The sequence below is a fragment of the Amblyraja radiata genome, chromosome 9 (genome assembly GCF_010909765.2).
Source record: "Amblyraja radiata isolate CabotCenter1 chromosome 9, sAmbRad1.1.pri, whole genome shotgun sequence".
NCBI classification, from domain to species: Eukaryota; Metazoa; Chordata; class Chondrichthyes; order Rajiformes; family Rajidae; genus Amblyraja; species Amblyraja radiata.
The window spans coordinates 21,219,329-21,245,327 of record NC_045964.1 but is presented as its reverse complement, the minus strand read 5'-3'; the positions used below and the strand labels follow the sequence as shown (position 1 = coordinate 21,245,327).

At 47.5% G+C, this 25,999-nt stretch overlaps 1 protein-coding gene across 3 annotated transcripts in view; it reads left to right on the top strand.

The window, feature by feature from the left end:
• The first annotated feature begins 454 nt into the window (after window positions 1–454).
• The window catches only part of slc8a3 (solute carrier family 8 member A3), a 408,626-nt gene continuing 383,081 nt past the window's right edge, over window positions 455–25,999 (top strand). For 2 of the 3 annotated variants that reach the window (XM_033026834.1, XM_033026832.1), the window contains exons 1-2: window positions 455–662; window positions 6,775–8,614. In XM_033026834.1, the coding sequence (XP_032882725.1) occupies window positions 6,849–8,614 (1,766 nt within the window). In that variant the 5' untranslated portion in view covers window positions 455–662; window positions 6,775–6,848. Of the gene's footprint in view, window positions 663–1,469; window positions 1,770–6,774; window positions 8,615–25,999 lie in introns of those variants that run through there. The other variant, XM_033026833.1, reaches the window with a different exon arrangement.

Here is a 25,999-nt window from a genome sequence, read left to right as displayed (position 1 = left end):
GGTGAGAGAGAAGGTGGGGAGAGGGAGGGGGGGAGAGAAGGTGGGGAGAGGGAGGGGGTAGAGAAGGTGGGGAGCGGCGGGGGGAGATTTGGAGTGGGGAGCAGGGAAGAGCAGGGATTCTCCCTTGCATCTGTCCCGCTGAGTGGGCCGGCGGGGCGGGGGTGGGGGACTGGGGTTGTCAGCGCCTGTACCCGCTGTCCCTGAGCCTGTGTGCGCCTCGCCAGCGCTGCCCTGCCAGAGTGGAGCCCAGCTGACAGCCTGACGTCAAGGAGGGGATGCAGCCTGACACAGGCTGAGAGAGGCTCCGCTTCCACTGACACACCCCTCTCCCTCTGTGTGTGTGTGTGTGTTGTGGGGGACAGTCTGCAGCCTCACGTCTGCTGCACCCCCACTCACACTCACCTTGCACCGCAGCCAGATTCCCGGGCTCCCCCAACCACCAGCCTCACCACCGCCGACCAGCAGGCGGCTGCCTCCTGCATGGAGTGAGTAGTCGAGCCGCCGCGCATTGCCAGCGGCCGCTTCATAGCAACTTGGCGAGCCATGCACAGGATCCCTATCCATCTCGCTGCCTAACCCACCGGACCCGCCGTTCACAATGTGCAGCCTTCACCATTCAACGTCTACGTGTTAAGTTCCTTGTAGAGCGAAGCAAAGAACAGGTAACATATCATTTTATACATTGTAATGAGTTTTTTGGGGGTAATATTTAAAGGCACAGCATTGATTATATAACACAAGCGCTCCCCCCTCCTTCTCCAATCCTTGTATTTGACGCCAGGGTCGCTTTAAAAGCGTAGACTTCTAATGTGGAGTAATTCTAATGTGGAGTAAACAACCTGTTTTCTGGTGAAAATATAGCTCGCTTCTCATCTGTCTCCCCATTGCACGCATGCACACAAACACACGCACACACTCGTGTTATTTCCCCCTCAATCATTGTGTTTTTCTTTTGGCTGTTTGCAAAATCTTTCGCATTTGCGATTGGTGGCAGCGTCAAAAATAGGAACCTGATTCCATCTCTCTCCCCCCCCCCCTCACCCACTCCTCTTATTGCAAATCGTGCAAATTGGGGGAAGCCTCTCTCTCTCGCTTGGAGCAACACACACACGCACGTACACACACAGTGTTGTACTTTGTAAATCAGTTGCATTCTGCATAACATGTACAGTGTATGTGTTACTGCAGTATTGACCAGACAGTTGCTGCGTGTGTATGTGTATGCGGGTATATATATGCACATATTGCATTCCGGGTGCACCTTGACAACCCGGCAGCTGTCGCGTTCATTCATTTCTGCTGAGCCCGTGTTTACCTCGGTCAAATTTAGAGACTGCGCCGCGGTCTTCCCTAAATAGGGCAAGCGCTTGCCTCCGGGAAGGCAGTCAGAGGTTTGAACAGGGCCAGCCAAGGGGGTGGGGAGGGAACTTCACGCTCTCCTGCAGCCCACACGCCAAGGGACTGCAGCTCCGAAGCCCAGCTGCCACCCTCCCTCCCTGTCTGACTGGGACCTAAAGTAAACGGGGATCCTGCGGGAAGCCCCTTCCCCTCCGCCCGGCCAAGTGGCACACCGTGTGTGTGTGTGTACGTGACGGTCGGAATCAGAAGTTGCCCACGGGCCGTGTGTGCCTGGTGTTCGTGGAGCTGGAGTCCGGGGCGGCTTCACTGCAACCGTGTGTAGAGTGCACCATTCTCCACATCACGGAGCAACCCATCACCTGCGGCACCGCTGCTCTTCCCGGTGTTATTTTCTAAGTGCTTATTGAAAGGTGGGATCTGTCGGGGTTTTCAGCTATTCAGTCCACAAACCTGCAAAGAATTGGTAGCAGACAGTGATTGAGTCGTTTGAATGTTTCGGAAAGAACTGCAGATGCTGGAAAATCGAAGGTAGACAGAAATGCTGGAGAAACTCAGCGGGTGAGATAGCATCTATGGAGCGAAGGAAATAGGCAACGTTTGGGGTCGAGACCCTTTTTCAGACTGATGTGAGGGTGGGGTGGGGGAAGAAGAAAGGAAGAGGCGGAGACAGTGGGCTGAGGTAGAGCTGAGAAAGGGAGGAGAAAGTAGGGACTACCTGAAATTAGAGAAGTCAATGTTCATACCGCTGGGGGTGCAAACTGCCCAAGCGAAATATGAGGTGCTGCTCCTCCAATTTATGGTGGTCCTCACTCTGGCCATGGAGGAGGTGTGCAGGTGAACCTCTGCCGCACCTGGAAAGACTGCTTGGGTCCTTGAATGGAGTCGAGGGGGGAGGTAAAGCGACAAGGGTAGCATTTCCTGCGGTTGCAAGGGAAAGTGGGTGGGAAGGGACGAATTGACCAGGGAGTTACGGAGGGAGCGGACTCTGCGGAAAGCAGACAGGGGAGGAGATGGGAAGATGTGGCAAGTGGTGGGATCGCATTGGAGGTGGCGAAAATGTTGGAGGATTATTTGTTGTATGTGACGGCTGGTAGGGTGGAAGGTGAGGACAAGGGGGACTCTGCCCTTGCTACGAGTGGGGGGATGGGGAGTGAGAGCAGAGTCACAGGGTATAAAAGAGACCCTGGTGAGAGCCTCATCTATAGTAGAAGAGGGGAACCCCCATTCCCTGAAGAATGAGGACATCTCCGATGCCCTGGTGTGGAACACCTCATCCTGGGTGCAGATGCGGCGTAGACGGAGGAATTGGGAGTAGGGGGTGGAGTCCTTACAGGAAGCAGGGTGGGAAGAAGTGTAGTCCAGATAGCCATGTGATTCAGTGGGTTTACAGTGGATGTCGGTCAGTAGTCTATCACCAGCGATGGAGATAGTGAGGTCAAGAAATGGTAGGGAAATGTCGGAAATGGTCCAGGTGTATTTGAGTGCCGGATGGAAGTTAGTGGTGAAATGGATGAAGTCAGTGAGCTGTGTGTGGGTGCAGGAGGTAGCACCAGTGCAATCGTTGATGTAGCGGAGGTAGAGGTCGGGGATAGGGCCACGGTATGCCTCAAACAAGGATTGTTCGACGTAACCTACAAAGAGGCAGGCATAGCTCGGGCCCATGCGCATGCCCATAGCTACACCTTGTATTTGGAGGAAATGGGAGGAGTCAAACGAAAAGTTATTATGGGTAAGCACCAGCTCCGCTAAGCGGAGGAGAGTATCAGTAGACAGGGATTGGTTGGTTCTGTGGTCGTTTGAATGTTGCATTTTCTTGCCCCTCAGGGAGGCATCTGAGTGCTCAGTCTGCACCCCGGCTGCACGTTGACGTGGTTTAGCCCAGCCCCCATGCCTTTATCCCATTTAAACCACCCCGTCTTCAATGGCCTTTGTTGCTGTGCGCACAGGTTCCTCCATATAAGTCTGAAGAAAGGTTCCAACCATCCTTTTACTCCAGAGACGCTGAGTTACTCCAGCACTTTATGTCCATCTTCGGTATAAACCAGCACCTGCAGTTCCTTTCTACACCTATTATCCATGTTCTCCGGAGATGCTGCCTGACCTGCAGTTAACCCAGGACTGTGTGTCTGTTTGTGTAAACCAAAATCTACAGTTCCTTGTTTCTACACCCACCCCTCCCCATACAGTTGTTGGGCGGTTGGAGCCTGGGACTGTTTGTGATCGTAGTTGTAACATTTGATGCAACACCGACAGATAACAGGACACTATAGTTCTCACTCATGAATAAGGAGTCTTATCTTTAGAGTATTGTGTTCAGTTTTGGGCACCGTTATAGGAAAGATGTTGTCAAGCTGGAAAAGGTGCAGAGAAGATTTACGAGGATGTTGGCAGGACTCAAGACTGAGTCAAGACAGAGCTATAGGGAGAGGTTATGTAGGCTAGGACTCTATACCAAGGAGCAGAGGAGGACGAGGGGCGATCTTATAGAGGTGTACAAATCATGGGAGGAATAGATTGGGTGAGAACACAGAGTCTCTTGGCCAAAGTAGGGGAATTAAGAACTAGAGGGGGGGGGGGGGGGTAGTTTGAATAGGAACCTAATAGGTAACTTTTTTTACACAAAGGATGTTGGGTATATGGAATGAGCTACCGGAGGAGGTAGTTTAGGCAGGTACTCTTGCAACATTTAAAACTAATGATATGCAGGGGAGTGTTGTTCAGTGTGTGGTTGAGCTGGGTGGCGAGAGCTAGGTAACAACTTGCAATGGTGGTATCGCCATGCACCCGTTGTCCTTGCTTAAGCAGACAAAATGTGCAGGAAGGAACTGCAGATGCTGGGTTACACCAAAGATAGCATCTCTGGAGAAATGGAATGGATGACATTTGGAGTTGAAGCCCTTCCTTAAAGTGAGAGTCAGGGGAGAAATTGGAGGAACAGCACTTTGTATATTTCGCGGGGGCACCTTACAACCCATTGGTATGAATATTAATTTGTCTAATTTCAAATAACCCTTGCATTCCCTCTCTCTCTCCGTCCCTCCCCCACTGTAGTCATCGTACTAGTTTCACTGTTGGTATCACTTCATTATAACCTCTTCAGCCAACAATAGACCATTGTGGGCTCCATCTTTCCTTGGTTAATGGTGCCGGCTGTGATTCGTTCTGTACTGTTTCATATCTATAGTGTCCCTCTCCCCTGACTCCCAGTCTGAAGAAAGGTCTCGACCCGAAACCTCACATTCCTTTTCTCCTGAGATGCGGCCTTACCCGCTGAGTTACTCCAGCATTTTGTGTCTGTCTTGAGTGGAAGCAGACAGAACGTGTAGGCTGGAGCTCCAACTCATCGATGAACGTGTAGGTTTCCACTGATAGCGGTGCAAGGATCCTTATCACTGATATAGACACAAAATGCTGGAGTAATTCAGCGGGTCAGGCAGCATCTCTGGTGAAAAGGAATAGGTGACGTTTATGTTTGAAACCTTTCTTCAGACTGACTTGTTGGCCAGCAGAAGGCAAATAAAATCATGGCTGGCAAAGGTACAACAAAGGATATGGGGAGAATGGGGTTGAGAGGGAAGAAAAAATAGATCGGCCATGATTGAATGTCAGAGTGAACTCGATGGCTGAATGGCCTAATTATGCTCCTATGTCTAATAGTGTTATGGCAATGAGTCCAGTGCTGAATTGACAGTGGCGGTAACATTGTAATATAAATGAAGTAGGCAATGATTTATTAGCCTATCAAAGTAACACTATCAGGTTGACAACAAATTGGATAAGTGTAGCCTGCAAGCACTTGGTATCTAGTTGTATGTTGCATTGAATTTTGTTAAAGAAAGGATATTTTGACTATTCTGCCTTCTTGAACAGAAAGATTTGGCAAGCATATGCTACAAAGTTTTTGCCAGTTCAAACCCGATGAGTGTTTGGTGAGAGTCTAGGACCAGTGGTGAAACTGTGGAATTCATTGATACAGAAGGCTGTGGGGGCCAAGCCAATTTAAGACGGAGATTGACAGATTCTTGATTAGTACGGGTGTCAGGGGTTATGGGGAGAAAGCAGAAGAATGGGGTTGAGACGGAAAGATAGATCAGCCATCATTGAATGGCAGAGTAGACTTGATAGGCCGAATGGCCTAGTTCTCCTCCAATAACTAATGAACGTATGAGTGTGAAGCAACGCATAGGCTTCTGCTGTTGTTCATATGTACCCCTTGGAGGTGCTGAGGAAGTCAGACTTTACTTCATTACAGACTCACTGGGTCAAACGCTCGTTCACAGTCAGCTACTGGCTACTGATCTGTTCAGACATTTAGCATACACGTTGATAAAAATGTTTAACTTCATTCATTGCCTTGATTAAGAATGAATGTCTCAATTCATCTCATTGCCGGTTGCACTTTTACTTCCTTCATGAAAAGCCGTCATGGTGGCAAACCTGCTCATATGCTGAAGTAATAGATCAGCTATCACACCGAATAATGGAACAAGCTTGAAACGTCAGTGCCTTCTAGCTCCAAATTCTTAAATCATTCCATTTCCCCCAGCTCCTGCTAACGTTATCATGGAGGGTGTTTTCAAAGGCCTGAATTGTCCCCAGTGTGTAGGATAGTGTTAGTGTAAGGGGGGTGATCTCGGATGGCATGGACTCGGTGGGCCGAAGGTCCTGTTTCCATGCTATATCCCTAAAGTCTAAAGTGAAGTCTAAATGGAAAACCGCTTGTGGGGAGCGTCTCTGTTCCTGTTGAGTATAGGAGCAGGGAGGTTCTGCTGCAGTTGTACAGGACCTTGGTGAGACCACACCTGGAGTATTGCGTACAGTTTTGGTCTCCTATTCTGAGGAAGGACATTCTTGCCGTAGAGGGAGTACAGAGAAGGTTCACCAGACTGATTCCTGGGATGTCAGGACTTTCATATGAAGAAAGACTGGATAGACTCGGCTTGTACTCGCTGGAATTTAGAAGCTTGAGGGGGGATCTTATAGAAACTTACAAAATTCTTAAGGGGTTGGACAGGCTAGATGCAGGAAGATTGTTCCCGATGTTGGGGAAGTCCAGAACAAGGGGTCACAGTTTAAGGATAATGGGGAAATCTTTTAGGACTGAGATCGGAAAAACATTTTTTACACAGAGTGTGGTGAATCTCTGGAATTCTCTGCCACAGAATGTAGTTGAGGCCAGTTCATTGGCTATATTTAAGAGGGAGTTAGTTGTGGCCCTTGTGGCGAAAGGGATCAGGGGGTATGGAGAGAAAGCAGGTACAGGATACTGAGTTGGATGATAAGCCATGATCATATTGAATGGCGGTGCAGGCTCGAAGGGCCGAATGGCCTACTCCTGCACCTATTTTCTATGTTTCTATGTTTCTAACCACTGTTTCGTTAAAATGGGTGTTTTCTTTTTGAAATGTGTTTCAGATCCTGCCGTGAAGGCCCTTCAGTTCTGAAGACTGATTTGATTCACAGAGGACGTTGAGATTGAACCCGTTTGCATGGCGTGGTTTGGGTTGCAGCCGTTCATGTCATCTTGCCTCCTGGGCCTAGCCTCAGTAATGCTACTAATGCATCCGGCTTCTGTAGACGCTGAGACCCCTGGACCTACAAGTTCTCCAAAGCGAAATAACTCCTGCGCGGGGAACTATGAATGTAAGCAAGGAGTTATCTTGCCAATATGGTACCCAGAAGATCCATCTCTTGGCGATAAAATTGCCAGGGTTATTGTTTACTTTGTGGCAATGATTTACATGTTCTTGGGAGTTTCCATTGTGGCAGACCGCTTTATGGCCTCGATAGAAGTGATCACCTCACAAGAGAAAGAAATCACCATCAATAAGCCCAACGGAGAGACAAACACCATGATGGTTCGAGTCTGGAATGATACTGTGTCCAACCTGACCCTTATGGCATTAGGGTCATCTGCTCCGGAAATCATGCTCTCCTTGATCGAGGTTTGCGGCCATGGGTTTAGAGCGGGTGTATTGGGCCCAAGCACCATTGTGGGCAGTGCTGCTTTTAACATGTTCGTTATTATCGCCATATGCGTGTACTCCATTCCCGATGGCGAGTCCAGGAAGATAAAACACTTGCGTGTGTTTTTTGTCACTGCCGCTTGGAGCATCTTCGCCTATATCTGGCTGTACATGATCCTTGCAGTCTTTTCTCCCGGCATCGTGCAGGTGTGGGAAGGGCTGGTCACCCTCGCGTTTTTCCCAATCTGCGTGCTGCTCGCCTGGATTGCGGACCGCCGACTCCTCTTCTACAAGTACGTGCACAAGAAGTATCGCACCAACAAGAACCGTGGGCTCATCGTCGAGACGGAGGGCGAGCACCCCAAAGGCATCGAGATGGACGGCAAGTTGGTGAACTCGCACTTCGTGGACGGGACGCTGGTGACTGTGGAAGGGAAAGAAGTGGACGAGTCCCGCAAGGACATGATCCGCATCCTTAAAGACCTGAAGCAAAAGCATCCCGAGAAGGACCTGGATCAGCTGGTGGAGATGGCTAACTACTACGCCCTCTCCCACCAGCAGAAAAGCAGGGCCTTCTACCGCATCCAGGCCACCAGGATGATGACAGGAGCGGGCAATATCTTGAAGAAGCATGTGTCCGAGCAGGCCAAACGAAGTGCGAGCTTGCTGGAGGTGAGGCCGGACAGCCCCGAGGACCTGTGCTCCCGCATCTACTTCGACCCTTGTGCCTACCAGTGCCTGGAGAACTGCGGCGCCGTGACCCTCACCGTGGTGCGCAGAGGAGGAGACATCTCGCACACCGTGGCCGTGGACTACAAGACGGAGGACGGCTCGGCCAACGCCGGGGCAGATTACGAGTTCAGCGAAGGGACGCTGGTCTTCAAGGCGGGCGAGACGCAAAGGGACATCACCGTGGGCATCATAGACGATGACATCTTTGAGGAAGACGAGCATTTCTTTGTGCGGCTGGGCAAGGTGCGGGTGACACGGCAGGAGGAAGCCCAGGAGCCCAACAGTGCGCCGCCCTACCCGAAGGCTTTAATCGTCTCCCCGCTCGTTGCCACCGTGACTATTTTAGATGATGACCACGCGGGTATCTTTACGTTTGAGACCGACGTCCTCCATGTGAGTGAGAGTGTCGGAGTGATGGAGGTGAAAGTGCTGAGAACATCAGGGGCCCGCGGGACTGTCATTGTCCCCTTTCGGACGATAGAAGCGACGGCGAAAGGGGGCGGCGAGGACTTTGAGGACACCTACGGGGAACTGGAGTTTAAAAACGACGAGACTCTGTAAGTAGCGCGCTCATTACGTCCCTTTTAAGTGTTTTGGGTTTCTGTACAGTCGGAAAACTAACTATTCAAGACTTGTTTTGTTTGACATTACAGCAGCACTTGGTCACATTAAAGGAAGTTGAGCAGATTCAAGGCAATTTAATTTTGGGGAAAATACTAACAAAATGTTTATTTTGTGATTTAATACTCTCACAAAGGTTGAAAAATATCCTGCAACTTACATTTAGGCCGGTAAAGTCATCAAGTAATGCCCGTGTTTGTTAATACCAGATTTAATTCTTGCTTATATATGTTTTGCCCATTTGTAGGAAGTTTACAATATGTTACCAAAGCTACAATGAGTAGAGGAATTTGCCACAAACTTGGAGTGGGTACCATTCCAAGATGGTTGCTATTTCCTCTATTCATTATTGCGTTGGTGACCCATTGTGGTTTACTTACTAAATAGACAAACCATTCATAAACATCAATCAAAGTGGAGTATTAAGACTCGGCATTACTTGATGAATTTTAGTCTATAATGTTTGTCATGAAAGCAGCATACTGATAAAATCCATAGATTACTGAAGTATGAGTACTTTGTTAATCTGGCAGGGTTCATTGGGGGAACAGGGTTAGATTCCAATCAGACTACATACCAGCGTGCAGCCTCCCCTCATTACATTTCTTGCAGTAATCAGATCTTATCTCAAACACTAAGATCCACAACTGTCAGGCTGTCCTTTTAAGGCATGGGGCCAATTTTCTGTGATGAATCAGGTTTTCGCTGTAACTTGCGTGTTTTTAATGAGCTTCTTTAAGGCTCTTTTTTTCAGTGCCTTATGAATCATTTGAAAGTTGCTTATAAAGTAAATGAGGTGGTACTCACTGTGCAGTAAAACAGTTGAACATTCCTTGCTTATTTGGATCAGTTATCTGTAAGAAGTCTTTGCTTATGTATCGATAGATAGTTGGAATCAAACTAAATGATTCTTGTGATTGCTATTTGATGTGTAAGTTATTAGTAACTGTAATAACATATGCCTGATTAAAACACCTTCTAAAATCCACGATAAAGTCCACTTTCTCAAAGTGGGCATTATCTGCAAATATGGTTGCCTCCCTCTCAGGTCAGTGGGGCAAGTTTCCATTAATTCCTCCCTTTTGGAGGATATTTACGACATTGTGCCCAGATATTTGACTGTACAGGTTACAGAGTTAGTTTAAGACATCTTTACTGAAGGTTGACCCAATTCTGTTCTAGTTGTTACTGCTGCAGTTACTATACAATACGGTAACATCAGGTTAATTTGTCCAAAATGTCACTTGGTTACAACCATTCACATATAAATGGCTTCAATAGGCGGATGGAAACAGTAAAAAGAAAGGCAATTTAAAAAGTAGAAACAAAGGTGTGAAATTGATTTGCCAGAGATCCAACTCCTCTTTGTGACGTAGACACAAGGAACTGCAGATGCTGTTTTACAAAAAAGGCAAGGCTCTGGAGTAACTGCCAAGGTCAGGTAGCACCTCTGGTGAACATGGATGGGCGATGATTCATGAAGAAGGGTCCCGACCTAATGGTCACCCACGCATGTTTTCGCTGTGTTAATCCAGTCCCATGTTTTTTTTTCCTCTTTAGGATGCTCAGTCCCAAGTTGATTCCCAATGATTCCTCTGATTGGGTTCATGGGAGATCTTACTTTCTGCTTCATGTTGATGAGTTTGCATAGAACTCAGAACAGTGGCACTTTCTCCTGGCAAAACTAGAATGTTCAGTACATTTTGGGACTGTGTATCCAGATGAAATTGTACAGATCCAGCATCTTCAGCAACTCGGGACACTAAATGCTGGAGTAACTCAGCAGGTTAGGCAGCTTCTCTAGAGAACCTGGACAGGTGACGTTTTGGGTTGTGACCCAAAACTTCAGTTCACTTATTCCTCTAGAAAGAGATGCTGCACGACCCGTTGAGATACTCCAGCACTTTGTGCTCTTTATTGTAAACCAGCAGCTGCACTTCCTAGTTTCTGCATCTTCAGCAAGTCATCTGTTTCATGATCTTGATGTGACATTTTGATCACGAAATCATAGATATTGAATGCAACACTGTTCTGTTTGTCTTGGGGAGAAAAATAAGGAATTAAATATTAAAGTTACAAGCGTCATCTTTGCAACAAACATTGTGGATCCTTCCATGGAAAGGTAAATGATATTGATTTACTTGGTAGATGGTGTTCGTAGAATCAGCCGTTAGACAGGCTCCGAGGGCAGTGATATGAATGCCTCTACTTGGCAGTGTTGCTGTCCAGCTGACGCTTGCCAAGCACATACTGCAGTGTCTCTCAGATCAGTGTCGCTGTCGTGAACGCTGCTGGGGTTACAGGGCTAGGGGAACGCTGGAGTATTTTAAGAAATTGTGCTGGTTTCAGAAAGAGTTTACGTGGAGCTGCTAGCTTCCGCCATGCAGAAGGTGTGAATCCAGCTGACTCCCATGCCTTGCAACCCGCCCTTTGCATAGTTGTTTTGTTGAAGGGATCAGCTTAATTTTCTCCAGGGGAAATGAGGGAGATAGATGGTAGTTGGATTTTGCAATCAATTTTTGGCCTGGCCTAAATCCTCTTGAAGGTGACTCGAGTGTTTTCAGGAGCATTATTTGAAGAATTTTATCCTTAAGTAGCTTCTGAAATAAACACTGTTCAGTAATGAATTGATTGAAAGATTATCCAGACATCGTCCTCTGGGTGGGTACATTGTATGGAAGAAGACTGCAAATATTTAACTTTTGTAATTAGAATTATTCTTCTTGAAGGGAAAAAGTCATTAGTCGCTGCAGTGCAGCGTGGTTTGGTGTGTGCCTGAAAGTGTGAACTGAGTAGTGTAGCTTAAAGTGAACTGGCCTGATGAGTGAAACCAGAAGTGGCCTCGCTCATCAGACCAACGTCAGCTAGTTTGGTTGAAAGTGACCAGGCTCTGTCCAGATATTGCCAATGGACCTACCAGATATCTAGTAGGCCCAACCAATATGACTCGGTGTACATTACGGTGCGTCCTTTTCTCACAGAAGACAATGGCAAAACCTGTCATGGATATAACACACCTACATGAGCATAGAGCAGAAACATAGTGTCAACCAAACTACTCAATTCGCCAATTGTTGTGTCATAGGCCTACTACAATGCCAAGAGGTTACACAGGCTGCACTTCTGTTATGGTTTTCTCTTTAGTTCAGTAGGTACTACAGTAGGTACTACCTATCGTCTGCCTATATTTTTCTTTACCCACTGTCCTATAAAGCTGTGCAAGCTGAGGAATTAGGTTTAAAATGTCATGATGTTAGAGAAATCTTTTAAAGGAATTTTTGAAATAGCAACTCGTGGGGTTGGACAGAATTGAGATGATCCAGCACAATTATAATCCACCTCCACCCTCGTTATCGTAGACCTTCTTGTAACAGATTTCAGTTATAGCTTTAACCTTCGGTTAAAATCTGTTGTAACCCAGGAGTTCCTTCACATCGGGAACAGAGGACTGAGTTGAAATCAAGTTACAGTATGTTAACTTTTTTTAACTTGCTTACAATGTTTAAAGTATTACGTAAGTGGTGACATTTCCTGTTTATTGTGTGTCTTGTGTAGTGTATGCTTATTGACTGTTTTTCCAATACTGTATATTTACTCCTTCCCCCCCCCCCCCCCACTCCCCCCCGTTACTTAGTTACAGTGGACAATTAGCAATAATTGACACCAATCTCTCCCCCTCCCCCCTCCCCCCACCCCTAATGGCTGTTATAACGAGGGTTATCTGTATTCACTTCCTTTTCTCTGGACTTCTTGATCGTATTTCTTAAGATATTAACAAAAGTACAAGTTAAACTTGAGTGAAGTACTTTTGACGGTAAAATGAACCAAAGCATAAGAGGTGTTTCGGTTGAAGATAGACACAAAAAGCTGGAGTAATTCAGCGGGACAGACAGCATCGCTGGAGAGAAGGAACGGGTAACGTTTCGGGTCGAGACCTTTCTTCAGACTGAAGAAGTGTCTCGACCCAAAACATCACCCATTCCTTCGCTCCAGCGATGCTGTCTGTTCTGCTGATTTACTCCAGCTTTTTGTGTCTATCTTGGGTGTAAACCAGCATCTGCAGTTCCTTCCTACACGGGTGGTTTAGTTTCCGAATTATTGTTTGGTTTTTCCCTCTTCCCACTCTTTAGCTCTGATAATACACAGAACAAAGTTTAAAAGCACCATTTTGAGAGAGTTAAGGGCCTGTCCCACTTGCGCGTCCTTGGCTTGCAAATTAGGCGTCCTCGTGGTCGTTTGAGGCGTCCGGGCACCGTATGGCTGCGCGGGGCCGATCCCACTTAGAATCGCGGAGGGGTATGGAGTTGTGCGGGGCTGGTCCCGACATCGTGCGGGGCTCCGAAATTCTTGCAGTGACCGAAATCTTCGCACGCCAACGGCCTGTTGCGGAACTGACGGCCAAAGTGGGACAGGCCCAAGACCCTGGCGCGACGCAACGTCTCGCCTTCAACAGCAGCAGAAGCAGGCAAACGATCGTCGAACTCGGCCTGGGGCTCATGACCGATGCAATCCGGATCCGCCCCACTTCTACTCCCAGAGTGGGGCAAAGAAAATTGAAGATAGACACAAAATGCAGAAGTAACTCAGCGGGACCGGTAGCATCTCTGGAGAGAAGCAATGGGTGACGTTTCGGGTCAAGGCCCTTCTTTTCAGATTGAAGAAGAGTCTCGACACGAAACGTCACCCATTCCTTCCCTGCAGAGATGCTGACATACCCACTGAGTTACTCCAGCTTTGTGCCCATCTTCAAATGACGTCACGCGCTCCAGACAGCTGTGTGTACGCATGTAATCGCGCCCGACCTTCGCTCGACCGTTTCGGCTCAACGCGACCACGAGGTCGCGTAATATGCATGCCAAGGACACGTAAGTGAGTCAGGCCCTTTAGTAATGCCTGCAGTCATTAGACATGATTCACTTTGGCGGATGGCGGATATTTTGGCGGATGTAAAGACGGCTATCAAGTTTTGTGAACATATTTATTCAGTAAATAGCTCTTTGGCTTACAGTTCTTCACAAACACGTCGGACCAATGCTGGTCAGCTACACAACTGAGGCACGAAAGTGAAACCACGCAAAACCAGCAGCCCCTCCCGGCACACGTGACCGCGGCTTCCGATCGCCGGGTTCGATACCTGCATGCGCCAGCAGGCGCCGCTACATGGGCACCCCCCGGACGGTTTGACCGGAACGCGTAGTCCGTGGTCGCGGGCGAGCGTAACAGTAGGGACCGGCAAAACAGAACCGGAGGGACGCGACAAACGCGAACGAGGGACGGGCGTAACAGAGGGGTCCGGTGAAACATAACCGGGAGTAACAGGTGCAGAGGGAGGCAAAACAGCTGGCGGACGCCCTCTATGCCATGGAGTGGCCACAGCCACCGGGATATCCTCGTCAACGTGGGATGGCGTAAGGCGGCTGACGGAGACGAACTCCCTGCCGCCCATGTCCAACGTGAACGTCGAAGTACCAGTCTCTAGCACCCTGTATGGACCTTCGTGCACCCGCTGTTACGGCGAGCGGTGAGCATCCGTATGAAGGAAAACATAAGCACAATCGTGTAACATAGTAGGGACATGCACCGCAGCTGACCCATGTCTGGAGGTGGGAACCAGGACCAACGCGCACGCTCGCTCGCGAAGGTCAGCTTGCACTGCCCAAGCAGGGACCTCCTGATCGTGGGTGGAGGGCAGAAAATCCCCAGGTACCCGCAAAACCGAGCCATAAACCAGCTCAGCCGAGGAGGCGTCGAGGTCTTCCATAGGCGTAGTTCTGATGCCTAGGAGAACCCAGGACAACTGGTCAACCCAATCGGGGCCGGTGAGCCGAGTCTTCAACGCCGACTTAAGGTGTCTATGGAACCGTTCGACTCCGGATGATACGCGATGGTCTGGTGCAGCTTCGCGCCATACAACTGCGCCATACCACACCATAGTGAACTGGGCCCCACGATTGGTAGTGATATATGAAGGGACCCCGAAACGAGCGATCCAATTGGAGACAATAGCGTGTGCACAAGCCTCAGCGGAGGTATCAGTCAACGGTATTGCCTCCGCCCACCTGGAGAACCTATCTACGATGGTTAGCAGGTGAGTGGCCCCACGCGAACACGGCAAGGGACCCACCAGGTCAACATGGATGTGTAGGAACCTGCCGTCTGGAACAGTGAAATCCTGTACGGGCGGACGCACCCTTGGAAGTCTGAGAGGAGATACAAGCACGGGCCCATGCTGCGACCTGCTTTCGTAACCCATGCCAGACAAACATGGAAGCAACCAGGGCAGAGGTGGCATGAATGGACGGGTGAGCTAGGTTGTGGATGATGTCAAAAATCCGATGCCTCCAGGCAATCGTGACAATCGGGCAGGCTTTACCCGTTGAGATGTCACAAAGGACCTGCACACCGGCGGTGCTGCAAGGCACCTCAGCCAGCTTGAGACCCGATTCAGCATTGCGGTTATCCCCCATGCTGACGTCGGCCCGTTGGGCTGCTACCAGCTCCACATAATCCACACCTAGGTTTAAAGTGGAAACCTCAGGGGTCGCTGGATGGGACAGCACGTCGGCCACAACGTTCAGCTTCCCCGCCACATGCCGAATGTCAGAAGTGAACTCGGATTTGTAGGCGAGGTGCCGCTGTGGCCTGGCGGACCAGTGGTCGGACACCTTATTCAAAGCGAACGTGAGCGGCTTGTGGTCTGTGAATGCGGTAAAAGCGGGGCCCTCCAGGAAATAACGGAAATGGCGGATCGCTAGGTAAAGTGCGAGGAGCTCCCGATCGAAAGTGCAGTACTTGATCTCCGGGGCCTGCAGCTGCCAGCTGAAAAACGCCAGCGGAAGCCAGTGGCTACCTACCCGCGTCGACGGTGAGGACCATTAGGGCCGATGCCCTAGGGTGTACCAGCATGGTGGCGTTGGCCAACGCGGTCTTAGCCCCCTCGAAAGCTATCCCAGCCTCCTTGGACCATACCAGGTCCTTAGGCTTGCCTGCTAGACACTGGAACAACGGCCGCATGATGGCGGCTGCTGACGGGATGAATCGGTGGTAGAAACTGATCATTCCGATGAATTCTTGCAGGCCCTTGACAGATGGTGGCCTCGGGAAGCGACGGATTGCGTCGACCTTCTCAGGCAGCCGCTGCGCGCCGTTGCAGGTAATGCTGTGATCTAAAAAGTAGATGGAGGCCAATCCGAACTGGCACTTCGCGGGGTTGATCACCAACCCGTGCTTACGCAGCCGTTCGAAGAGCAGGCGAAGGTGTTTAACGTGTTCAGCCTGCGAGCTGCTGGCCACCAGAATATCATTGAGATAGATGAATACGAACAGCAAACACCGCCCGGCCTGATCCATTAACCTTTGGAACGCCCGAAGGCATTCTTAGCCATTTGAAAAGGCCGAAAGGGGTGATGGTGACCGTCTTAGGGATGTCGTCGGGATGGACCGGAATCTGATTATACTCACGGACCAGGTCGATTTTTGAGAAGTAGGCGGCGCACTCCAAATGAGCCAAGAAATCTTGGATGTTCGGGACTGGGTACCGATCTGCCGTGTTTACGGCGTTGAGACGGCTGTAATCACCGCAAGGTCTCCAACTCCCGGGCGCTTTGGGCACCATATGCAGCAGGGAGGCCCAAGGGCTATCCGACCAGCGGATAATCCCCATGTCATCCATAAACTGGAACTCGTCTAGTGAGATGCGCAGTTTATCGGGCAGGAGGCGTTGCGCGCGGGCATGAACCGGTGGGCCCTTGGTGGGAATGTGGTGGACCACGCCATGACGGGGCGCGGCCCCGTCGAACCGGGGCGTGAGCAGCCCTGGGAATTCAGTGAGAAGGGCTGTGAAAGGTTGCTGGATCTCAGCTACCTCGTCGAGTTGCTGCTGGAGCGTGAACGGATTACGCGGCTTGGCAGGGCACAGGTTCGACACCATTCGGAACCATTCGCCCGCCTCGCACATCGACTAACAGGGAGAACGCTCGCAAGAAATCGGTCACCAATATCAGCTGGGCGACGTCAGCAATGGTGAAACTTAAGTCCAGGGTCCGCGTACCGTAAGTGCGAATGTCACCGGAGTCAACCAGGAAACGGTGGCCAGAGTGGCTATCACGGACGTAGAGGCGTTCGTTTGGGTCAATCGCGTTCGCCCCTATGGGCGATCAGTCGAGGCATTTCCCTGAAACTAACTGGGGCTTCGGCACCTTCGGGCTTCCACGCCGTAGCGGAGATGGTAGCAGCACCAACGTTGTCAGCTGTACCCCTCCGGCAGCACCATAGACTAAATGTCAGTTCTTTTCCGAATGAGTAACACATAACAGGTCATCAGCCCTGAGATCTACATTGCACATAAATGGCATTGCTGCAACAAAAATATAGTGCATTCAACCCAATTCATCTTACCAGTGAACTTTAGAACCGTGGTGCTCTGTCTTTATTCTGCTGCATTCTTTCATCATCACTGCTCAGAATGTAATTGGTTGAATATTGGGTTGAAATAAAGAATGTCTGAATGTTTCATAAAGATAATAGTCTGTCTTGCGAGTGAAATGGAGGAAGGTGTGAACTTTTATTAACAAGAGAACAATGTTGATGTAAGCTGTTCTGGAAGGGACTGTAGTTTAGTTTGGCTTATTGTCGCATGTACCAAGATACAGTGAAGAGCGTTTGTTGCGTGCTAACCAGTCAGTGGAAAGACTATACATAATTACAATCGAGCTATCCACAGTGTACAGATACATGATAAAGGGAATAACGTTTAGTGCAAGATAAAGTCCAGTGAGGCAGATAATAGCTCGGCACCACTCTCCACTTGTTGATAGGATGGTTCAGTTGCCTGATAACAGCTGGGAAGAAACTGTCCCTGAATCTGGAGGGGGAACCACGTTTACTAAAGAAAAAGGACATCTTCGATATCCTAGATTGGAGAGCCTCATCTTGACGTGACGGAGACATATGTTCCATGTTTAGAACAAGGACTGTTTTATGTAATCATGTGCAGGCTCCTCAGTAACTCTCTCAAGATGATCCTTTTAAACTTTGTTCTGTGTAGTGTCAATGCTAAACACTTCATGAAAATGCATCAGGGAATTGAAAGTAAACACTATGTGTGTACACTTGGAGCCTACCAGGTTTCCTTTCCCAACATTGACAAAATGGTTTGTACATGAAGTATTAATATAATCATTTCTGATCTTTCTTATTCACTGTGTGCGTGTGTGTGTGTGTGTGCGCGCGCTATGTGCGTGTGTGTGCGGTATGCGTGTGCAGTGTGCGTGTGGGGGGATTTGTGTGTGCATGGTTTGTGTCCATGGTGCTTGTGTTGTGTGTGTGTGTGTGTATGTGATACTTTCTTTTCCATTCTCACTTTAGTTATTTGCACACTCACTTTAGTATTAATCTGACCATTTCTGATCATTCTTAATGTTCACAGACCGTGTGTGTGGTATGTGTGCATGGTATGTATGTGCTGGTATGTGTGGCGTTTGTATGTGTGCATGTGTGTGCGTGCGTTTAGTGTGTGTGTGTGTGTAGTGCGTGTATGATACTTTCTTTTGCATTCTGATTTTAGCTCATTACACACTGCCTGTTTAGCTGAGTGTGTAATGAGTGTGGTGTGCACCTCTTGTGGCAAGTTCTGTCGTCTGTTCTGTGTGCCGAGAGACTACTGGGCCAGGAATTGTACTCAGATTACAGGAGAATGCAGAGGATGGGGCAGTATCTGTGCAGAGCTGGATGTGCTTTGTAGAGTCTGCATTGGAGTATGAATTGAATCTGTGTAGTATTGGACTGTGTGTCGATTTAATTGGATTGTGAGCTTTGCTCCATAATCTGGCAGATTGCTAATATGATTAGCCACTAACTGTGTTTAAAATATTCCTGTGTTCGATCTACAGATTCCAAAAGTTCAAGGAACAGATCAATTGGATCAATTCCATTTTATCATTTCTATTTTATCATTTTTTATATGGTCCATCATGTATTAGAAGAGAAAGCTATAGCTGGAGGCAAATATTGAATCTATAAATTAACTCGTGACCTTAGTAGCAGTTCCAGCAGTAGAGCAGGTTAGGCAATTTGTTCTGCTATGGACAACTCCTTTTGTTTTCATGTCTGATAGTTTGCTGCAGGAGGTGAGCAGGTTGGCTCGAAGGCCTTGGTGGATTTAATGTTGACTCATCATTCACAGGCAAAACAATCAGATAGCACCTGGATAACCCCCCTCTATAGCAATGGGGCTCTGCAATGCAATAAAAATGCCAACATCAGAAAACAAATCACTTTCCCAAAGTGTTCATTGAAAAAAATGTTTTCTGTCATGAAACCTGTCCCTTGGAACAGACTTGTTATATACTTGGAATTCCCTGTCAATGTGCATTGTTTGCATTCGACTCCTACTATGATTTGAGGAATCAAAATGGCGGAGTCGATTTGACTGGTGTCTGTTCATTCACTACCAATTTTTTGGATTGAACGAGCCTTTCTTTTACAGTGCTCCCACACGTGCTCAGTAGTAGGTTGAAGATAAACTGTTCTTGTGCTTGCAAATCTTGTTCACGTTGCAGTTTATTTAAAAGCTGGCCAATAGAACCATCACATCCTAAAGAAAGACACAAAATGCTGGAGTAACTCAGCGGGAACCCTGGAGAACATAGACAGGCAGTGTTTCAGTTCAGAATCCCACTGCAGCCTTTTTAGAGCACTTTTTAAGTGTGAAGAAGGGTCCTGAGCTGAAACGCCACCTATCCATGTTCTCCAGGGATGCTGCCTCACCTGCTGAGTTACTCCAGCACATTGTGCCTTTGTTTGGTATAAACCAGCATCTGCAGTTCCTTGTACATCAAATCCTAAATACTTCCAAAACAGTTTAACTATTTCAGATTATGTCTTTGTGCCTCAGTGTGCGGTGGGTGATTTGAGTTTCGTATTGTCAAGCAGCATCACATTTATGCTGTGTGTTATTGCTCTAGGGTGTGGTAAATATAAAAGGCTTCACAAATCTACTGGTAAAAATGAAGCTCTATAACTATTCCCAAGGTACATACTATTTATTTATTCCAATAATGCTTGTGATAGCATTCTATCTCTTCTCTCTACAACACTTTGCCAAAGCCATTTCAATAATTGCGATGTTGCTGATCAACTGAGAAACTAATTTTGATATCTTGCCCACTATTATCAGGCAACTGAATCATCCTGAACTACTATCTACCTCATTGGTGACCCTCAGACTATCCTTGATAGGAATTTGCTGGCTTTACCGGGCATTAAATGTTATTCCCTTATCATGTGTCTATACACTGTAAATGTTTTAGTTTAGTTTAGAGACACAGCGTGGAAACAGGCCCTTCGGTCCACTGAGTCCGCACCGACAAGCAATCCCAGCACATTAACACTATCCTACACACACTAGGTAGAATTTTACATTTATACCAAGCCAGTTAACCTACAAACCTGTACATCTCTGGAGTGTGGGAAGAAACCGAAGATCTTGGAGAAAACCCACGCAGGTCACAGAGAGAACGTACAAACTCCGTACAGACAAGCACCCACAGTCAGGATTGAACCCGGGTCACTGGCGCTGTTAGGCAGCAACTCTACTGCTGCACCACTGTGCCGCATTGACTCGATTGTAATCATGCATTGTATTTCTGCTGACTGAATAGCATGCAACAAAAGCTTTTCACTGTACCTCGGCACACGTGACTATAAACTAAACTAAACTACCGGCATTGTTGGACCCTTTGGCAGGAGGATGCATAGGCAACTGGGGATGATCCATAAATAGACTTGGCATTGTTTGCTTGTGAAGTATTTTTGTCTGAGATGGTGTTGCAAAGCTCGTGCTGCTGTTGGGCTACAGTTCAGGAACCATTTTTGTAGCAGGGATCCTGAAAGCAATCAATCATAAGGGCAGCTTTGTCTGACAGCTCCTGCAATTATTTTACACCTCAGCAGTAAGTGCCACTCCCCTCGTTCCAGCAGCCTTGTCAGAACGTTTAACGTCACAGATTAAACGCTCTATGTGTCCTGTCGGTCACTTTAATTGACAGAACATCTGGCTGGCCTGATCCCATTTCTGCTGATTGGCAGATATTCGGTGTACCATCAGAATGGGACTTGAATAGAATGAAGTTTTCGTGCCTGTCTCCCGCATTGCTTCAGCTGATTGTAGCAGGAGAGTCTGCTCATTGAAACTCTGCCGACAAGTGCCATTTCTTGCCGGTCTGTGCAGCAGCGATGGAGTGCTTTTATTAAACTGTCAGGCAAGTGATTAAAGGCAGCTCGTGTGGACATAGATGATAAAACAATGTCAAGTTTGGTTCTCCCAACGAAAGTGATTTTTATGAGATTTCAGATTACCAGCATTTGCCACGTTATTGACTATAATCTTTGTTGGGTTTGATGCTGGGCAAAATTGAATTGAGCTTTTTGTTTGTCAATGTCCCTGCATCTCTCATTTGCGCTCAAATGAAGATGTGACTCGAGTGACTGCAGATGCTGAAATCTTGAGCAAAAAACAAACTGCTGGAGAAACTGCTTACACAAGACGTTGGTGAGGCCACATTTGGACTGTTGTGTTCAGTTTTGGTCACCCTGCTACAGGAAGGATATTGTTAAGCTGGAAAGAGTGCGTGCAGAGAAGATTTGAGGATGTTGCCAGGATTTGAGGGCCTGAGCTGTAGAGGGAGGTTGGGCAGGCTAGGATTTTACTCCTCGGAGCGCGGGGTTGATCATGTAGAGGTATATCAAATCAAGAGGGCAATATATAGGTTAAAATTTACAGTCTTTTATCCAAAGTAGGGGAATCAAGAACCAGGGGGCATAGGTTTAAGGTGAGGGGGGAAAGATTTAATAGGAACCTGAGGGGCACCTTTTTCCCAGTGGGTTGCAGGTATATGGAATGGTCTGCCACAGGAGGTAGTTGAGGCAGGTACAATAACAACATTTAAAAGGCATTTGGACAGGTACATGGATAGGAAAGGTTTAGAGGGATATAGTCCAAAAGCGGGCAGGTGGGACCAATGCAGAGGGTGCACCTTGGTCGGCATGGGCAAGTTGGGCTGAAGAGCCTGTTTCCGTGATGTATGACTCTATATCTCAGCAAATCGGGCATTACCTGTGCTTGGAAATGGTTCAGGTCAGGAACACTTGAGGATGTTTCAGGTCAGGAACATTTCTTCGACTGTCCATTTCCCTCTATGGACATGGCCTGACCTCCAGTGTTTTTTTTTTGTGTTTTTTTTTTGCTGAGATGAGACTGATTGGGTTGTCAACTTTTTCTGGATATCAGACCTTCAAATTAAGTAAGTTGTCAACTTTTTCTGGATATCAGACCTTCAAATTAAGTAAATTTGGTTTCTGTCACTACTTGAGAGAATAGCCATTAATCCAGAATAAAATAGTCTGACTGCTCAAGTCTGGGGGATGACAATAATAGTAAGCTCCAGCTGTTGCATCCAGATGTGGCCAGTCTCGCACATCGTCAGATGCTCCAGTGTGTACTTCTGGTCTTTCCTGACTGAGGCCAGTCAACATGATAGCTGATGCAGTGGGGGAAATAGTCTGCTGAAGTGTTATAGAGGGAAAGATGAACATTTACAGTGCCTAAGAATAGTGTCCCCTGAGGAGCGGCACAGTGGTGCAGCGGTAGAGTTGCTGCCTTACAGCGCCAGAGACCCGGGTTTGATCCTGACTACGGGTGCTGTCTTTATGGAGCTTGTACGTTCTCCATGTGACACCGTGGGTTTTCTCCCACACTCCAAAGACGAGGAGGTTTGTAGGTTAATTGGCTCCTTAAAAATTGTAAATTGTCCCTAGTGTGTAGGATAGAGCTAGTGTGCGGGCGGGGTGATTGCTGATTGGCGCAGACTCAGTGGGCACAAGGACATGTTTCCATGCTGTGTCTCTAAACTAAACTAACATTGAGCAACTGTGGCATACTGCCTGTGCAGGCGGCGAGGACGCTCGAGCTACGTGCCCATTCAGTGTCTCGGCCCAACAAATTGACCTCCATACGAAAGTTCCCAGTGGGAAGTCCACTGCGGATGTGACATTGGACTGCTGGGGCATGGAGCCCTGACCTTGAGCAGCAGGCAAATCATTATCCCCCTGTTCAGATTGTTGACATTGACGATGGGCACAGAACAAATAAATAATTCATTCCTCAGTGCTGGCATGCCCCAAACAGAGTACAAAGCAAGGAAAATAATGAGATTAATTAATACTTTTCATCAATAGTTCAAAGCCAATGTAGTACTTTTGAAGTGGAGTCATCAGTATAAGTAGGAATGGAACAATGTGCCCACACACAGCAACATCCACAACGAGAGAGAAATGGCTTGGACAATCTGCTTTCATGGAGTTGTGGTATAAATGTTGGTTTGGCCACCGGAGAAATCGTGTGTTTTCTTGAGCAGTTTAGTTTAGAGATGCAGTACGGAAACAGGCCCTTCGGCCCACCAAGCCGACCACAATCACTCGTTCACTCAAGAGTGGCACAGTGGCACTGCGGTACAGTTGCTGCCTTATAGCGCCAGGGACCCGAGAGGAAACCGGAGCACCTGGAGAAAACCCACGCAGTCATAGCGAGAATGTACAAACTCTGTACAGACAGCGCACATATTCAGGATCGAACCCGGGTCTCTGGCGCTGAGGCAGTAACTCTACGGCTGTGCGTGACCCTTGCATATTGCAGAATTTTGGGAGTGCCAGTTACTGTTATGGTGCACTGCTAGCTATTCCGTACCTCACCTGCACACCTTAATGCCTCTGTCCCACTTAGGAAACCTCTGGACACTTTGCGCTCCACCCAAGGTTTCCGTGCGGTTCCCGGAGGTTGCAGGTGGTAGCCGGAGGTTGCAGGTAGTGGAAGTAGGTAGGGAGACTGACAAAAACCGCCAGGAACCGCACGGAAACCTTGGGTGTGGCGCAAAGTCTCCAGAGGTTTCCGTTCAGGTTTCCTAAGTGGGACAGGGGCATTACTCTATTTCAAATGACACAACTGCAGCATGACAAGGAGCTGTCACAAATAAATACAAAGCTGCTGCAAATCTGCAAATGTCACCAGGTCTCCCTGAGGTGGTTTTATAGACAGTCAAAGGATAAATGCTCCCTGTTGGAATATGAAAGATAAAATGCTGGGGGCATTCAACAGGTCTGGTGGTAACATCTATGAAGAGAGAAACAGAGCTAAAGCTTCAGGTCAACGAGCCTTCATCGGAGCTAGGATGCATGCTTTAAATTGCCATGAGATAGACAGAATGTTTAGAACAAGAATACCCAGGTGATATGATAGACAAATGATTCGATATCAAGGATAGCCATAGAAGCCATCTGATCATTTGTGCAGGTCTCCAACCAGTGCAACGGATATTTATTAATTATAGGTGGAAAGGAACTGCAGATGCTGGTATATACCAAAGATAGACGCAAAGTGATGGAGTAACTCAACAGGTCAGAGAGCATCTCTGAAGAAAAAGGATAGTTGACGTTTCAGGTCGGGACCCTTCTTCAGTCTGAAGAAGGACTGAAGAAGTCCCACGTTCAATCTGAAGAAGGATGTTGACCTGACCCGAATCTTAAAGCCCATAATCGCTTAATGGGGTTTAAGATGTTTCTGTTTAAAACTTGCAAAGCAGGCGCAATTACTTGTATTGAGACAGTTTACAAATATTCTAAAATGCTGAGCAGGATGGGTGATTTGCATAACCAGCACCAGCATCTTGACGTGCTCCTGACAGATGAATTTAATGACATGGATATCTATTGAATTAGTTCAATGCTGCTGTTACTTTTCGTTCTTTCGGGAACTTAACAGTCTCGTAATGACCCTACATCCTGTCTCATGAGCTTGACTCGTCCAACTGTGCAAATATTTCTCATTTAAAAAAACGCTTTATGTCACAACTAGAGACAAGAGACTACATAAGTACATAGAGAAGTAGATCATTCTCAAGTTGGCGTAATATGCCCAGCAACATCCCGAGGAATGGTCAAATATTTATTTGGCAGCCATTTCTTTGAATAGATATATCAAGAGTTGAAACTTTTGTCAGTGGCTGTTTCTTATCCCTAGTGCCTTCATGCATTATGAAATGGCACTCTGAATTGTGAGCGTTATTTCAGACATTATGAGCGTGGGCTAAAGAGGCAAACATCTGAGGTTGTTTCTATACCCTGTTACAGTTTTGTGCTTCCTCCTTTACTGCCCTGCGTTTCTTACTATACTGTCCTGTGACTCCTACAATATTATCCTCTGCTTCCTGCTATACTGCTCCGTACTTCCTGCTATAGGTTCCATACTTCCTGCTATACTGCTCTGTACTTCCTGCTATAGGCTCCATACTTCCTGCTATAGGCTCCGTACTTCCTGCTATACTGCTCCGTACTTCCTGCTATAGGCTCCATACTTCCTGCTATACTGCTCCACACTTCCTGCTAAACTGCCCTGTGCTTCCTGCTATAGGTTCCGTACTTCCTGCTATACTGCTCCACACTTCCTGCTAAACTGCCCTGTGCTTCCTGCTATAGGTTCCGTACTTCCTGCTATACTGCTCCACACTTCCTGCTATACTGCCCCGTACTTCCTGCTATAGGCTCCACACTTCCTGCTATACTGCCCCGTACTGCCTGCTATAGGCTCCGTACTTCCTGCTATACTGCTCCGTACTTCCTGCTATTCTGCCCTGTACTTCCTGCTATAGGCTCCATACTTCCTGCTATACTGCCCCATATTTCCTGTTATACTGCTTCATACTTCCTGCTATACTGCCCTGCGTTATCTACTGTACCTGCAAGGTATGTCCACGAATACTCTCTTGAATTTCGACAGGTGTACAGTAGAGAGCATATGCCATATAGACAGAAACTGAACTATGACAGTCTTACTTGTCGTAGTAACACAGATATGAAAACATAGTGCTCTGTAAACACCATAATAAACAGCCAAAAAGTTCATTTTATACATATATATGTATGTATATGTATGTATACATATTTTTTTTTAAAGAACAAACAGGTTTGGAGGTTGTAGTGTTTAATAGCTTGATGGTTGTAGGGAAGAAGAATGTGGAAACAAGTTACAGCAGATGGTGGTTTACCATGGAATGCCACAAAATGTTGGAATAACTCAGCGTGTCGAGCAGCATTCCTGGAGATCATGGACAGGTGACATTTTGGGTCGAGATACTAGCCTGAAACGTCATCCATCCCTTTTCGTCAAGATGCTCCTGAGTTACTCCAGCTCTTACTGTCTTTCCTCTGAGTGGCTTGTTTTGTATTTCCAGCTTCTGCAGTTTATGCTCATTTTAATTCCTTCTTGTTCT